Source organism: Amborella trichopoda, chromosome 1, assembly GCF_054954075.1.
Source record: "Amborella trichopoda isolate Santa Cruz 75 chromosome 1, AtrichopodaSantaCruz75HAP2 v2.0, whole genome shotgun sequence".
NCBI lineage: Eukaryota > Viridiplantae > Streptophyta > Magnoliopsida > Amborellales > Amborellaceae > Amborella > Amborella trichopoda.
This window is the reverse complement of record NC_142336.1, coordinates 14,062,916-14,080,264: the sequence shown is the minus strand read 5'-3', so window position 1 is coordinate 14,080,264 and position 17,349 is coordinate 14,062,916. Positions and strand designations below refer to the sequence as shown.

Here is a 17,349-nt window from a genome sequence, read left to right as displayed (position 1 = left end):
ATTGAAATGCCTCTATTGAGCAATCCAATGAGATTCTCGGGGCCATTAGTGTCGTTCCATGCTTTCAAAGAAATCCTTGGGATTCAAAAATCCCAATCTTGACTGCACTAGTGACCTTCTCAATAATCAGGAGATGTTGTAAGAGGGAAGAGATAAGATCATTTGGGCCCCTACCTCCTCCAGTATCTTCACTGTGTACTCCATATACATGAATGGATTTCCATGAATAGCGAACCAGTCAAAGCGTACAAGTCATGGACCACTGATTCGTGCATTGTCTGGTCATCCAGCTGCAGGCCTTTCTGTGGGAAATTTTCAAATGGCTAGGAGTACGGCAAACAAGTGCCAAACAACCATTCTCAGCATACTTCTTGTCCCCATTCCCTTCGACTGGTCTCTTCCTACAGAGTTTTTCCATCATGGCCGCACCTGGTTGATATGGCTTGAGCATAATTTTTTAAAGCAAGGAAAGGAGATTAGATAGAAGGAGAAAAATCAACACCACGGTTACGTCAAACTCTATAAAGGCAGAGGCAGTAGCTCTTTTGGAGAGCCTCAAAATGTATGACAGCAATAGAGGACCCTCCCTCGAAGTAGTAGGGCCTTCCATTAACGTTATCATATCGCCCACGAGGCAGAGCCCATGGCCTTGGCATATGGAACAGCTGTTCGACCAAATTTTCCTATTTCCAGCAACCTTCAAATCTCATATAAGCATACTTGGCATGAGACAAATGCCACTGCAAATGCCCTAGCTTAGGAAGGTGTGATTCAAACCCATTCTGTAGTGAACACAAAACAGTCTTAAATTTTTGTATGTTCTTTTTTTTTTGGTTTCTCACCATAGTATATATGTTTGGTATTTTTGCTTCATGACTGTGTGGGCAACCCAGACATACAGATCCAGCAACATGTAAGATGTAGATTTCTTTACCAGTAATAGAAAGAGAGACTTTATCCCCCCAAAAAAAAAGAATTTTAAATTTTATTTTTTCACAGTCGGTTTTAGTTTTAATTATCTATAGTGAAGCAACCAATTTTTTTACAAAAAGATAGCATGGAATGGACAAAATTTTGATTATATCAAAAAGCCCATGGCATCACATGCGCAGTGAGTGGTAAGTGAGATCCGCACATGCAATGGGCAAGCTAGATCAAGTGTGACCTTGTAGGCTTCTACATAAAGTGATCCTAATATTGATTTTTCACTACACAGGTCCAATGTCTCCTTGGGTTTTCTACATTGCTTACTAGAACTTCTCTTTCCAGAAATGCCTACTGCAAAATTGATTCCAGGCTGCAAGTCTGTCAAGTTGTTAAAACAAGCAACTAGAGTTTAATATATCAATAGTATTTGACCATATTGACTATTGATAGAGAAGAATGGCGGAACAGGATTTGTGTAGCCAACTCCAAATAGTTGGGATAAGGCTCGGATGATGATGATGACATAAATAGTATTGACCAATGCCTCACTATCACCAGGTGCTTTGTATGAGGTCTGAAACTTTGAATAGCATGCTAATTAAATAGTTCCATTAGATCCAATCATTGCGGGAAATTGCTGGAACAAAAATATAGAGATGCTATCCATCAAACTTGTTCTGAAAATTGACAGAGATATAGTACTGAGAAGATCAAGTTTGTCACATGTAGTACCTATTAAATCTCAATTGCTTTGAAAATTAAAAGATGAGTTTACAACAGATATTGATAACCCACAAAGAGGAGACATCAATCTTCCCACATCATGCTCAGGAAGCCTATGTTAGCAGTTTTTAGCCCATGAAGGCCTTTCTTCAATTTACTGTGGTTTTATACTTTCTCAGACATTTAAGAGGCCTCATGAACATCTCTCCATCAAGATAACTATTAAAAAATGCATTTCTCACAGCAGCTACAACAGATTGCACTTTTTATGCCATATTCGCAGCCTATTGGAATCACTGACCCCACTCTAGCTGAGGCCCTTGCCCTTTTGGAGGGCCTTCGCAAGATGATCACACTTGGAGTCACAACTTCATGTCGGAAGGTGATGCCAAGAACATCATCTGCTGGGCATCAAATCGCTCATCATGGCGTCGGCGCCTCGACAACCTTTTTAAAGAGATTCTACATTTAACTAGTGCCTACAGTATTTCTTGGCGCCACGCCATAGGGAAGCCAACGCAGCCGCTGATCAATTGGTTAAAGAAGGGGCCTTCATCAACACCCCTTCGGACACCTAGGCTTCTGTGCCAATCTTCTCTCTTCTCCCGTGCCCTCCAGAACTCAGTTCTTGTTTTGTAGAATTTTTGGACCCTTTCGGGCTTATATAGTGTGACCTTTTCCATCACTATCTTTTTGTAACATTTTACTGCAAAGTAATGCAATTATAGCGCACTTCTCTCAAAAAAAAATATATGATTCATGCAACCAACATAAATTGCCGGTGTCCGACGAATGGCAAAGGTGTCCAACACTTCAGCTAGAAAGTCAATATATCCATGCACTTATATTTCAAAATAATATAACATATTTAAGTCCATAAAATAAAATTTCCATATTCATGACACAAATAAGCGGTGTTGGTGGATTGGTAGAGCAGTTGACTTTTAGACAAGGGGCCCAAGTTCAATCCAGGCTTGAGCTATATACACGTTTTCATCACCCCCCATTTCTGGAGGTTTCCACACATGCTAAGGTGTCGACATGTGACACCAGCCCAAGGCTGAAATGTCATGTTATAACTGGTTATGACATTAATTACCATTTACAGTGCAATATGCAGTGGTTTACAGCTCTTCAAACTGCCATCTGCCTTTCTTTTACACTTGACAAAATCAACCTTGCAGCAATTGATTTGAAGATTTTTGGTTGAATCTCATTATTCTGTCAAATTGCAAGAATTTCCACTTGAGTAGCTCGTGCTCCTATATCTGCTTTTGTGCTTCTGGATGAGCAATTCCTAGGATATCTAGCCAGATGATGTACTTGGATGGGGAACACAGCAATACAACAGTCGTCTACTCATAAGTCAAGACTTCAGCTAGGGTGCACTGCAATACAATCTACACCTTGTTCTGCTTTTATAACTACACCTTACCCTTAAAAAGTTAAACCTTCTTTTCTGAATCCGTATAAGGATTCTCTCAAGTTTCAAATATCTGTTTCCCTTAATTTTAATCAGAATGAGAAGTATTAGGTTAAGCAGTGAAACCTAATCCTTGTGGTAAGCCTGCAAAGCCCACCTCTGTGAGTCAATACTCAATAACTTTCCAATAATCCAAGAGTGGTCCTACTTCTTTTGGTCCACAGCCAGATTCACTTGTGCTCTACTGGACCAAGGTAAGCCCAATACCATTTCTGATCATGACTATAAAGAACCATGCAGCTCTGCCCTCCCATCTCTGAGAAAGCTACAACTTCCAATTATTGCTATAAATAAGTTTGTTCTTAGCACCATTCCTTTCTTGTAACTGGTTCAGCCACTTCTTCCAAAATTAGGGTAAATAAAATAAACTCCCTTTTTTCATCTTTCTCTGCTCTATCTTTATCTTGCTTGCATATGCTCTTTTATCCTCCATCATTGCTGTTTTCTTCTCGTTCCTTTCCTCCCCTAGATCACTTTGAAATCTTCATTTATCAATTTTATAAATCCAAGTTAGATTTGGATGAGATTTAGTAAGTACATACGTAAAATCAGCTTACATATAATAAGACAAAGGTATATAAACCATTGTTTTATGTGATCCTCACACTTATTAATACAAGCAGCAGTTTTTGTATCTCCTCTTTCTTTCTTTTCCATCATATTTCTTCTCAGATGATATTACTTATCTTCCTTTCTCTATGGTATTTTTTCTCTCCTCTCTCGCATGCTATCCCTTTTCTAACCACCTTTGATTTCCATTTAAGATTTTTCACTCCTTAATCTCCAGTAATGAACCCATTCCTTCATCCTTGTTCTCCATAACCTATTTCTCTCTAATCTTTTAATCTATAGTGCATATTAAAAGACAACACTTCCTTGGCAATAATTTTAAGTCATTAACCTAGGGTGCGCACTACCCCAACCTTTTTTTCAACTACAGGTCGTGCGTCAGAAACGCAATTTCAGCAAGAACTGAAATTTCTCTTCTGCAAGCAGAAATTAGGGGATGATTCAAAAGTACTTTCATGCACCACACATCTAATGTCCTAAAAAAGCAATCAATCAATATTCAATTTTTAAGCATGTCTAATAAAAATAAATGCACCCACCTGTGCAGTAAGTGACTTGATTACTTCCTTTGCCGCTTTACATCTAGCTGTTTCTTCCCCAGCAATTTCCATAGCTTCCTTCAATTGTTTCCTTGTCCTCTCCAATTCAACTTCCATAAGCTGGGATTTGCGAGTGAGATTTTCCACCTGCCAAAAAAATCATCGATCACATGTGTATACTATCAAAGGTTTTTCCACAATACTCCATAGGACTTTAAAAAAGGATTATTGTATTGCAAATTAATAAAAAAAAAAGAGAGAATCGAAAAGTTAAAAAAATAAAAAAAGGAAAAAATCATAATACCACGATACTCCATAGGATTTTAAAAAAGGATTATTGTATTGCAAATTAATTAAAAAAAAAAGAGAGAGAATGGAAAATAAAAAAAGGAACAATCATAAAAACAGAAAATGAAGCAAAGATAATTTGAAATCTTGTTGGTTTGAAACAGTGTTCGCAAAATCGAACCGGAACGGTTAACCGGACATTGGTCCAGGAGCAGTTTAACTGGCCTAACAGGTAAACTGGCCGATTCAACCGTTCTAACCGGGCAGGTCCCGGGCAGCCAAACAATTGTTGAAAAATATAAAAAAGATGCAAAAAAATTTCTACTAAAATGTGAAAAGCATATAAAGAATGATTAAAACAAAACACATTCAATTGGAGTTCAAAATTAATGAAAAAATGGATTTTAAAAGTGAGTATTAATAACCATTTTTTTTTAATACTTACCATACTGTAAAAAAATATTAAAAACTGTATTACAAATCAAATTCCTTATTTTTGGGACTTTATAGACATTGTTTTGAATTTTTATTTTTAAAATACCAGCCGATCACCAAAACTGCCTGAAACCAGACTAGGCAAGGGGCCGGTTCCGATCTAACCGGGCAATTACCGGTTAGATCGGGAGGTTTTTCAAACAATGGTTTAAATGATTTTATATCCGTTAAATATGGTGTAAACAATTTCAAATAATTTTTTAAATGATTTAAAACACGGAAAGAGTGATTGAGAACAAAAGAAAATGCCAGACGAATGGAGGAAAATATTGTGGTACCTATTTACAAGAATAAATGAGACATACATAATTGTGTGAACTATCGAGGGATCGAGCTTATGAGCCATACTATGAAACTCTAGGAGAGAGTGATTGAACAACGACTAAGGCATGAAACGAGTGTATCTAAAAACCAATTTGGTTTTATGCCAGGGAGGTCAACAACCGAGGCTGTTCTACAACTTAGACATTTCATCGACTTGGTGAGAGATACGTACGATGGAGTGCTCACTACTGTACAAACAATTAGTGGAGAGATGAGTGAGTTTTCAGTGACAATAAGTTTATAGCACTAACTACTGTACAAACAATTAGTGGAGAGATGAGTGAGTTTTCAGTGACAATAAGTTTATAGCACTAACTATTGTACAAACAATTAGTGGAGAGATGAGTGAGTTTTCAGTGACAATAGGTCTATATCAGGGGTTAGCATTGAGCCCATACCTCTATGTCTTAGTTATGGACGACTTAACTAGGCATCTACAGGATGAGGTACCGTGGTGCATATTGTTCGCAGATGATATAGTTTTGATCGATGAGACCCAAACGGCTTCAACACAAAGTTAGAACTTTGGAGGGTTGCTCAAGAATCTAAAGGTTTTAAAATTAGCCAAAATAAGGTATAGTATATGAAAAGCAAGTTTAGTAATAATAAGAGTATAGACGTGGAAGTAGTTAAGATTGATGACTAAAAAATATCAAAAAGACTACATTTTCCATATTTTGGGTCGTTAATCTAGGAAAATGGAGAAATTGAAGAAGATATCGCACACAAAATTAGACTTGGGTGGGTGAAGTGAAGATATGCAACAGGAATTTTATGTGATCGTCGCATACCAATGAAGCAGAAGGACAAGTTCTATAGGACAGCTGTGAAAACAACTTTACTCTATGGGGTGGAATATTAGGTGTCAAAAAATAACATACCCATAGAATGAGTGTAGCGGAGATGAGGATATTGAGATGGATGAGTATCAAGCCAAGAAGGGATAGAATTTGAAATGAATCCATTCGAGAAAATTTAGGTGTGGCACCAATAGGTGATAAGATGAGAGAGAGTAAACTTAGGTGGGCTAGCCATGTGTGGCACAGACCCTATACAACACTTGTTAGGAGGTACGAGTTAGTTCAAGTGAAAGGCTCAAAAAGAGCAAGGGGAGGCCCAAAAAGACATGGTTGAAAAGATATGGGGACTTATGGCCTCACTGAAGGTATGGCCCTTAATAGAGGAAAATGATGGACCACAATTAGTGTAGCCGATCCCAATTAATTGAGAAAAGGCTATGATGATAATGATAATTTAAAACACGTAACAGTTGGTTGAAAATGATTAAATCTGGTTTAATCAAATGAATAAAAAAACGAAAAAAAAGGCCAAAAATGATTTGTAAACATATTTGAATGATCCAAAATTTCAAATCAAAACACAAATTGATTGAACATGATTCCCATCAATCCAAATTTGTTTTTGAAATTTGAATCAAAAAGGATTTTTAAATAAAAATATATCAAAGCCTCAAATCCTATTTCCTCTAGAGATCAAAAAGTTCAAATGAATGATGTGTTTATATCGTCCAAATATCTATGACCATTATAGATATATTAAAGAGGAAGAATTTGTGACAAGTTTGATTCGAATTTGGTTAAAACAAACGAGGGAGAAATAAAAAATTTATCATTTTGGGTTTTATAGTCCAGCCAAATTTTAATCTTTATCTGATTAAAGGTTTTGATCCAAAGAAATACTATTGCAAATCTTGCAGAGGGTTCAACATGAAGAATTTGCGACAAACTACACTACAAATGGCTTCAAAATGAGGAAGAACACAACAAAAAACAGCATATGATTGCAAATTAAAAAAAAAAAAAAGGGTTTTCCGGGTGGATCAAGCCTATTCCCAATCCCATTAGATACAACACAAGTGCCCACCCGATTCCAAACCAGATTGGTGATTTTTAAAATACTGCTACTGCTACAACACAAGGGCACAATCACACATATACACACTTCCTTTGGCATTCCCATGCAATAACATGTTTTTCATGGAGTTAATACCATTCATCTCTGTAAGCCGAGAATCCTAATTGTCATCCAAAGGTGGTATCACTTGAAGGTCTGGAGTCAAAAGGTGATAACCTGCTTTGAAAAAGCATCTTCATTAATATGATTTACAAGATATAATTATCGGTCGAGTCCAAGGCCCAAATCAGTGATACCCTTTATGTTGTTCATTCCATTCCATGAAGGCACAACCAACAGCCTGGGCAGGGTCTTTGTATTGATTTGATATCAACATGCATGTAACAAACTCATCCCCAGAAGCACAAGAATTTTGTGGGGCTATTTTCAAGTGAAATAAAAACACCCAAGGGTAGTTGCTGCGGTTGTGGAGCACAGTACAAAACTATGGTCCTGGGTAGGTGAAACCCTGGATTTTGCATTTTTGAAGGGCCTTCGGTTGTCCTAAATAGAGGAGATGAAATAATGAGTCAAAATGGCGACCTCCCATGTGCAAGCCATATGGTCAATCAGCTAAATAAACACTCAGCACAACAACAACTGAGATATCATAGAATCACGAGAATTGGGTACAGACGGTGAAAGCAATCTCAGATCAGGCCAAAATTTGCATACCCCTTTGAGACAATGAAAGGAAGCCTCCAGCCTAAAACGAATAAAATTTGAGCTCGTTGCATGCTCAAACTGGCAATCAGACGACCCAGAAAAATAGGACATTCTAACTGTGGTGAAACACGATCAAAACTTCAATCCAACGGTTCTAAACTTTAATCTAAAGTACCCCGAAGCTACTCGGCAATAATTAGGCCAATCCAATACTACATGACCAAGTTATGACCCTAGAAAGTTGAAAGTACAAAGTGGATGCCCAAATTGGGCCCTCAATTTAAAAAGATGCCCAAGAAACCTAGGGCCGAATGGTCCAAAAAATTTTCAAAAGAAAGGCATATTGTTCAAAGGCTTAATCCCAAATTCGAACTCATTCGGATGTCGGATGACTTAGACACAGGCTTAATCCCAAATTCGAACTCATTCGGATGTCGGATGACTTAGACACAGCCTTTTGGATTAAATTTTCAAAGTACATCACCACCTAAACAACCCAAATTTATAAAAGAGCCCTAAGAAATATCTCACTAAACGGACTGAAATTTTTATGACAGAAAGCATAGCACTTGAAAGCATAAGTTTCAAATTTGGGGTCAATCCAATGTTGGGGTTGGGAAGTCTAATTTTAAAAAATTGTTTAGAGGACTACCCAAAGGACCACAAAACTTTGGCAAAAAAGTGCATAATGTGACCACGGACTAGCATTGAGGAATAATTTTCTAGCAACATGCAAGCTTTCTATATATATATATATATATATATATATATATATATATATATATCCCAACCATCAAATCTTCATAGTGTGGTTCAAAATACATATCACTGTCTGAATTTTAATGTTTTTTCTAGAAATCAGATCGTAATGAAATTTTAGGCAGGCATATATACTTGACACCAGCATGCACCATATAAAAACTTTTCAAGAATACTTTGGTCATTTTATATTTTGAAAATATTTGTTTTATAATTTTTTATTGTGCGCCCTTTTTGTTTGGTACACGCCCAAAATTTCATCACAATCCAATTTCTCTAAAAAAAAATTAAAATTCAGATAGTGACATGTATTTCGAACCACCCGATGAAGATCTGACGGCTAGAATTCCACCTATATTACTATTCATTATAGGTGCCACATTTTGGTAACTTTATCCACACGCACACGCAAACGCACACGCACACACACACGAATATGCTCGCGCGTGCACGCACACACACACACACACACACACACACATACTCCCTGCTACTATCCCTAACTCTGCAGTACTTTTACCCTAGCCCCGGATTGATTGGGAAATGTGACAGAAGGGAGCTAGGGTCTACTTGATAAACCATACAAAAACCAATATGCTTCCTATCCAACACAGTCAAGTAGCTAAAGCTCCTCAATTCAATGGGAATTGAATCTGCACTAGTGGGCTTCCAACATTCCCCCCGCTCCCGCTTCCACCTCTTCCTCATTATTATACTTCTTGTCCTAGTTGCCTTCCCTAAATCCAAGCCTTAAATTGTTCGAACCAAGGAATATTGGGCGCGTGTGTGTGTGTGCACGTATCGATGGGGTTCTTAACACAGATTATGGGTAGAACGAAGGAAAAGGTGAGTGACCAGATGTGGGTTCATGTATGGCAGTCCCCATGAACTCAATCCATTCTCCGACCCATATCAATTAGTGAAGTATATTGAGCGCAAATTTTGCAGGGATGATCCTTACTCGATCCCCTTCGCACCAATATAAATTGTTGTGGGTTCAAAGACACATTCGTGGCTGGATCGTAGAGATAAATTGCCAGTAAAATGATGACTGTTGAAAATGGAAAAGGGCCCCGATAATTGGACCACAACTCCATTAGATCTTGGAGTTTTTTACCCAATACATAATTGCTCACAAATTTTTGGCGGCTGATCAGCAAATGATAACCTATTTAAAAAGAAACATAAAGAAATCACAGAGAGCCATGAAAGTTCACTAACTTTGATGCCAAATCCATGAAATTAGTCATAACTCCCTCAATCTTTGGAGTTTTTTAATCTAAATTTATCACAAAATGGTCATAGCTATTTGCTCCACAAGACCTTGCCACAAATTCGAGCAAAATGGTAGAAAAATAGATCAAACAAGTGGCAATTGAACGCAGACAAGAGAGAGAAACTCCCCAAGGGCATATTCATGATATTTCTGAAGTTTTGACCTCTCAAAATGGTCATTTTTGGGGCTACCCTAAGCCATTTTTAGATCATCCACCTTCAAGTTGTATCATTGATTTTCCACCCATGTTCTCAATCCTTCTATACAAACCCATGAGCTCTTTACTTGTAAGGGGTTGGATGGTTTAGAGAGAAAAACCACTTAGGAACCCAATCTCTCTCCAACCCTAACCCTACTATAACAAAGAAGCCAAGGTTCCAAAATTACCCCTAGCCAAATACAAAAAATTCCAAAATTATATCCAAAGACCAAAAAGTCCTCAAAAAAATTCCCACAATTCCCAAACACCCAAGTCAACCCCAAATTCTTAGCAAAAACAGTTAGAAGTTAGGCTCAAAACCCATTTGTAGTAGATCACAGTGTTTAAAATGCGGGATACGGCCAAAAGCGTTGGCGAGGCCAATGCAGCTCGATGCGGGTGCATCGTGGCGATGCGGGTGCATCGTGGCGATGCGGTTCATAAATATAAAAAAATTATAAAAAAGGTCAATGCATAAAAAAAATTATGAAGGTGATATATGTGATAGTAGGTATTAAGATTATTCATTAACTACAAAAGTATTAGTTGTCGGAGATTTTGTATCCACTATCCCTTGATAGAAACTAGAAACTTGAAATTAGCTTCATAAAACACTCAACAATCAACAACCATTAGCACAAATCTGCAACCAAAAACTTTAAAGTTACAAATTTTATAAACTCTTTAATCTTGAAAAGAGTCTATGAAGTCCATGAAGTTCTTCAACTCGATTTGTAAAGTTTTATAAATTTTATAAATTTATAAACATGTTGTAACTTTACGATATCAGAGCATTTATGAAGATCGATAAATTTTATAAACTCATTAATTTGTAACTTTATTGTATTAGTCCATGAAACTCTTTAAAGTTACAAATTTTATTTGAAAAGTACTGGGAAAAGTTCTTTGATTCGTAACTTTTTATCTTTATGGACATTTAGTTTGTAGTATCTTGTATTACAAATTGAAGAACTTCAACAAATAAAATTTCCACCCAAAATTTTTTTGATTCAATCGATCCAGTAAAAGCCATGGATGTGGCAGAAAAATTTTGTTTAAGTGGTTTAATACTCTCTCAAACCCTTCCCCCTATTTTCAAAGGTCAAAATGACCTTATTGCCCCTGCTCGAGGGGTACAGTTTTGAAAAAAATGGCGGACAGATTATGCGGCCTGAAGTGGTCGATGTGGGATGCGGCTCTGATGCGGGCGCATCTCTCCAAACCGCATATGCGGGACAGTGCGATGCGCTGGGTGGTGCATGGCGCCTGATGCGGCCGCATTTTAAAACACTGGTATTGGAAGGTCCATCGTATTTGGCATTGACGCGCACCCTCTTCTCACCCATAACGCGCAAGGCAGGGCTATAATCCCCACAGGAGTGAACAATGTATGAATCCTCCTTCCGAGTCACCAATCTAACATTCCAACACAAGTGAGGGAATCCCCGATAAACATATAAACCAGTGGCCTAAGAAGACCAGCTACACTCATCCAGGAGTGCAACGAACCCCCCAAGATGTAAGTACTTTGAACTTTAATAAAATTGAAGTTTTTTATTTTTTGTGTGTTTGCTCAGGTTTCTTGAATTTCAATTTGGGGTCACACAAATCAAATATCACATATGCACAAAAAAATGGCGCACAATCATATATGTGAATGATCTAAGAAATAATCATATATCTGCTAATTACCACTGTAACACAAAGTGAGAAGATGGTTCAATACTGTAAACACTAGAAAGATTCAACACAAAGAAAGTCTGGAAAATCACCCCGTAAATATGGCAGAGATAGTAGATTAAAAGTAAGGATCCTTCTGGTTCAACAACAAAACTATCATCCTGCATTATACAAACAGAAAAAAAACTGTTGTACAGAAGTGTAATCGTTATTGCTGCGGGTACAAACTATGGAAAATACCATGACCACTTTAATCGTCTCAGCATTGTCTGGAAACAGCAGAACTCAGGGATTATCAGAAATATTAAAGGAAAAAGCAGAGTGAACGTTATGAAGAAGAATATTATTCTTCTGTATCCCGCTTGATACAAATCCCTTCGAAGCTAAAAAGTTGGAAAAGCGAGTCGGCATACGAAAGGTGTCCCTCAAAATAAAAGTAATGCATCAGGGAAGGAGTGTAGCTTTTGATGTCTAACAGTCAATAATTTTCTGAACACAGTAGAGGGAGGAAGAGAGGCCCTACTGCAGAATAGTCATCATAGAGGCTACTTCCTGGATACTCCTGGCTGGTCGACCTCCTTTATAGCAAAATAACATTGCCATACATTGGTGGATACAATAGATACCGGTTAGGAGAGCAAAAATCAAAATGCCCACGTATTGCAAAACAATAGTTGCTGGTGAATCCAACAAAATCCAAATAGGCAAGGAGATTATTCGTGAAAGGAAAGACCACCTCCAAGCAATCTTGATAGGTAGATTCTGCCTGGAAAATGGAACCAAAAATCCCTCAGGTCTGGAGATGTGGGCCTCTAGGGTTTGGAGGACTTTGGCCCCTGATATCTCTAAGATTTTTGGAGAATATGGATATACTCTTCATTCTGGTTCAGCACAGGAAGCCTCAAGTATATCCTTTTCAGATGGAGCACAGCTCTTTCACTAAACCATTAAGAGCCCGGATCAGAATCAAACGGAGTTCAACTACATGCAAGGATAGACATTTTTGTGAACTCTCTCATGCTTGTGGAAAGTTAGTTCAGATTGATGATTTGAAAACCATAGCAGGTGAAAGCATGCACACAATGAGGTTTCAGATCAATCTAACAGTGATACCTGATGCCAGGCAAGGATACTGAGTGCCTCTTAACCTCAGCATTATTGATGGATTTAAGGTGAGTCAATCTTTGATGGTTACCAGAAGATGAGGTAACTAGGAACCTAGAAGATGCGGTACCGCAGTACATGTAGTTCACAAATGATACAATTTTGGAGGTATGCTCTAGAAGCTATTGGTACCAATCCACTTCTAATTTTGATTTGAATGTAATTTGGAATTTTTGGAATGTAAAAAATATTATTTTCCAACTTTACTTATGCTCCTGAGAAACTATAAGGACATGGTGAGAAGTGTGCATGAGGGAGCTCTAACTATGAGGACAACTAGTGCAGAGACGAGTGAGTTTTTAGTGACAGTAGGCCTATATAAGGGTCAGCGTTGAGCTCATACCTCTTTGTTTTAGTTATAGACGAGTTAAATAGGCACCTACAAGATGAGATATGGTGGTGAACGCAGTTCACAGATGATATAGTTTTGATTGATGAGACTAGAAGTAGTGTCAACGCAAAATTAGAACTTTGGAAGGATGCTCTAGAATCTAAAGGTTTTAAAATTAGACGGACTAAGACAGAATATATGGAATGCAAGCTTAGTGCTAATAGGAGTAGAAATGAGGAAGTAGTTAAGATTGATGGCCAAAAAATACCAAAAAGAAATCATTTTGAATACATTGAGTTGATAATTCAGGAAAATAGCGAGATTGAGGACGATGTGCATAGAATTAGAGCTGGGTTGAGCGAAGTGGAAATGTGATCTAGAGTTTTATGTGATCCCCATATGTATCAATGAAACTAAAGGAGAAATTCTATACAACTATAAGACCAAGCATGCTTTATGGGGAATAATGTTGGGCGGCCAAGGAACAACATATTTGTAGGATGAGTGCAACTGAGATAAGGATGTTGAGATGGATGCGTAGCAAGATAAGAAGGGATAGAATTCGAAACGAATACATTTGGGGTAACATGGCTTTAATAGGCCATGAGGAAAAGTAGACTTTGGTGGGCTTGCCATGCGTAACATAGATCTAATCCATTGCCGTTTGGTTCAAGTGGAAGGCTCTAAAAGGGCAAGGGAAAGGTCCAAAAGGATATAGATGGAAGTAGTGAGAAAGGATATGGTGACATATAGTCTTACTGAGGGTATGGTCCTTGATAGAGCATAATGGAGGAATAGGATTCGTGTTGCCAACCCTAAATAGTTAGGATAAGACTCGGATGATCATGATGATGATGATAATGACGACAACTTGTGCTCCTAATATTTTAAAATATTCTCAAGAAAAAAATTATTTTGTTCATTAAAAAAACCCTAAAAAAGGCAATTCAAAATTTCTTCTCTAAAGGCATGTTCGTGGAGTGGGACCCATGTGAGTGGGTGGGTGGGTTTTCCTCTTCTTTTCTTTATTTTCTTTTGTGGTCTTTCTTTTTTTTTTTTTGGGTTGGACGAGGGGGGGGGGGGGAGCCCGGCTCAACATGTGTGGGGACCACAAGGAGTGGGATGTGCAGCCCACAAGGGCCACACAACCAACATCAGAGTGATGCCCAATAAGACTCATATTTTGATGAGAGACAGTAAAAGAAAAACTTTATAGGAAGATTTAGTTTGTTAGAATATATATATTTTAACTAGGCAATAGATCTTCATCATTCATTTTGGACTTCTAAAATAATTAGGGGGAATGATTTCATGCAACGGTTGTATAGTAGTATAATGCAACCATCTTCAAAGACCATGTTGGAGACATTTGTTTGACGCGAATTTTAAATGTACACTCTTTTCATTTTGAAGAACAGTCACAAAAAAGAAAATTTTGAAAAAATGCTCTAGAAAGTTTTCATTCTAGCCCAATTAATATAGGCCGTCCATTTTATTGAGATGGTTAGATATAGGCATTAGAAGGATTTTTTTATTCCCAAAATTTTTATATAGCGTTATCATCTTTAGATTGATAATGCTAAAAAAGGAAAAAGTGATTTTGAATTTGTTAAGGGCTAGATCTTGAAATTCATCAAATGGATGGTCGAGATTCTTTGTTGGATGGGTACTAATTTTGACCATAACTAGGGAGCAAAATGAAATTTGTTTTTTGTAGGATTGATTAGGAGGCTGAAGAGAACATGTATGCAAAATTTGGGGTCATACAAATGCCAAAAATATGGTTTTCTAGAGGTGTGGTTGCATTATACTACTATACAACCATTGCATTAGATCGTTTCCCAATAATTAGAAGTTATTTCTATGTGAGATAAGAGTCAAAATTTTATGAGATACAGAATACCTAATCTAGTTTGAATAGAAGTAGACATGGGTCAAGGATATGAGGGATAATAAGCCTAGGATTACTCCTTGATCATGATAGTTTATCTAAAGAATGGATGGCTCAGATTTAATCCTCTATTCACCTTACATATTACGTAGGACTCTTTGGTCAAATTTGGGTCCTATTCAAAGATGGCATACCCCAAGACATGAGGGCCTATATAATGGGGGGAAGCTCCTTCATCCCCATCATCTGCTCTAGTTGAGACCTCCCTCTCTCTCCCCTTCTCTCTCTCCACATTTTTCTCTCTCTATCTCTCTCTCTCTAGCCTCCTCTCTCTCCCTCTTGGGTTAGGCATGCCCCTAGTAAGACAGGGCCATAGAGGGTGGCACGCCACCCAAGCTAACCTGAGAGGAGTATAAGGCCAGCCCACTTTTGTCTTGTGGTTAGAGGGTGGTGCAACAAAGTGGCATGCCCTAGTTTTGGGTTGAAAGGATACCCTTGTTTTGGTTTAAAAAGACACCCAATAGTTTCAGTTTCATGCTTTCAGCCCCAGTTTTGAGAGGGTACTGCAATAGGTAGTTTCAGCAGCGGCCGAGGATTAATGCGCCATCAGTCTGGTAATTGAGTGTGGAGTGTGCTAAGTCCAATGGGGTGACCCAAAGCGAAGTTCAGATAAGTCTTCCTAACTTTATTTCTACGTTTACTTTCAATTGTGTCCCTAATTCTTATTTGTATTAGAATACCTATAAGTCAGGATTTCTGTTTGAACTAAAATTCCTATTCGAACTAAGATCCCTATTTGTATTAGGATTCCTAGTTGATTTAGAATTCATTCAAGATAGTAAGGGTTATGATCCATAGATAGTAGTAGGTTTTGTTTTCTACTTCCACTGTTTATTTTGGCACTGTAAGTAGAATTACCCGGTTGTTCATAAAGGAAAAAGATAAAAAATTTTAAAGTTTACAGCATGTAATCGTACATAACCATTACTTTCAAACTTCTAGTCAAGAGACATCCAGATGTTAGACCTCTGCGCCCTGCACTATGGTCAAAATAAGAGCAGGGGTCTCCATGCTCCACTCAAAGCCTTCCTTGGCACGAAGAGAGGAAGGCAATCAAATTGAAATACTGAGCACATTAGCAGAAGACAGATCCATAAACTCAGACGAAGAATTCAAGATCATTCAGGGCAGTGGTAAAATGGGAGATATGTGTGGCTCATCACTCTACAGCAGCTAGTAGCAGCGTAACAGTGGACATTCTAAGGTGACAAACTATGATAATGCCAAATATATATTCCATTGGGTGGGACGGATGTGGAAACAGCATCCCATCCATAATATTGTCACCCTTATAGGAATCTGTTCAATCCCATATGGGTGCACCATGCATCCAATATCTGTAGAAGTTCTATTGACACAATAGTTAACCCCTTCCTGCCAAAGTACGATGTCAAGTTACGTAGAACTACTTTATTGGCAATCCCATGGATAGTATGGTTGGAAAGAAATTACAAGCACTATAATGATAAAAGCTGCAGGTCACTAAAGTACAGGGTCTGGTTAAGGCCTCAAATACTTTTACACTTGGTTTTTTACTTAAGCTATGTTGTATGTTCCCTGTGTAAATGTCATCTCTATTTATGGCTTACTCCCAATTTAAGTGGGAGTGTGCTCTATATGGATACCTAGAGCAAGGCATGAGTGGAGAGTTATGCTCTACCTGAGACATAGTGGACTCCATCACTCTCACCTAGGCAAGTATCTAGGCTTTGGCTAGATGACACACCCTATTTTGTTCATGGTTAGCCCCCCATTGAGCATCATCAAAGAGGATCGACAGTTACCCTGTGGATATCAGCTACAGCTAGGGTGGATGTTGTTTGGTTGGCTAGGAGATGAAAGTGGTCCCTGTGCTGTAAAACATTTTGTGGCTTGTTGGGAGAAGTGCCAAAAAACCTTGGTAATAGAATCGGAAATAGCATATGTGCCACGATTTGCCTTGGATCTGTGTGATCCTGGAAATTTTTGGGTCTGTTTTACTGTTAGTATGCATCATACAACGAGGAAACTAGGGAACTCATGTTATGAGTGTTGTGCACTAGACCCTAAACTTGTCCTTA

At 38.0% G+C, this 17,349-nt stretch overlaps 1 protein-coding gene across 3 annotated transcripts in view; it reads right to left on the bottom strand.

Annotated features, from left to right (window-relative positions):
- Positions 1-17,349, bottom strand: part of LOC18444535 (PH, RCC1 and FYVE domains-containing protein 1) — a 47,827-nt gene that overhangs the window by 10,106 nt on the left and 20,372 nt on the right. For all 3 annotated transcript variants that reach the window (XM_006854706.3, XM_011628898.2, XM_088861583.1), the window contains one exon: positions 4,243-4,389. In XM_006854706.3, coding sequence (XP_006854768.2) covers positions 4,243-4,389 — 147 coding nt within the window. The remainder of the gene's footprint in view (positions 1-4,242; positions 4,390-17,349) is intronic.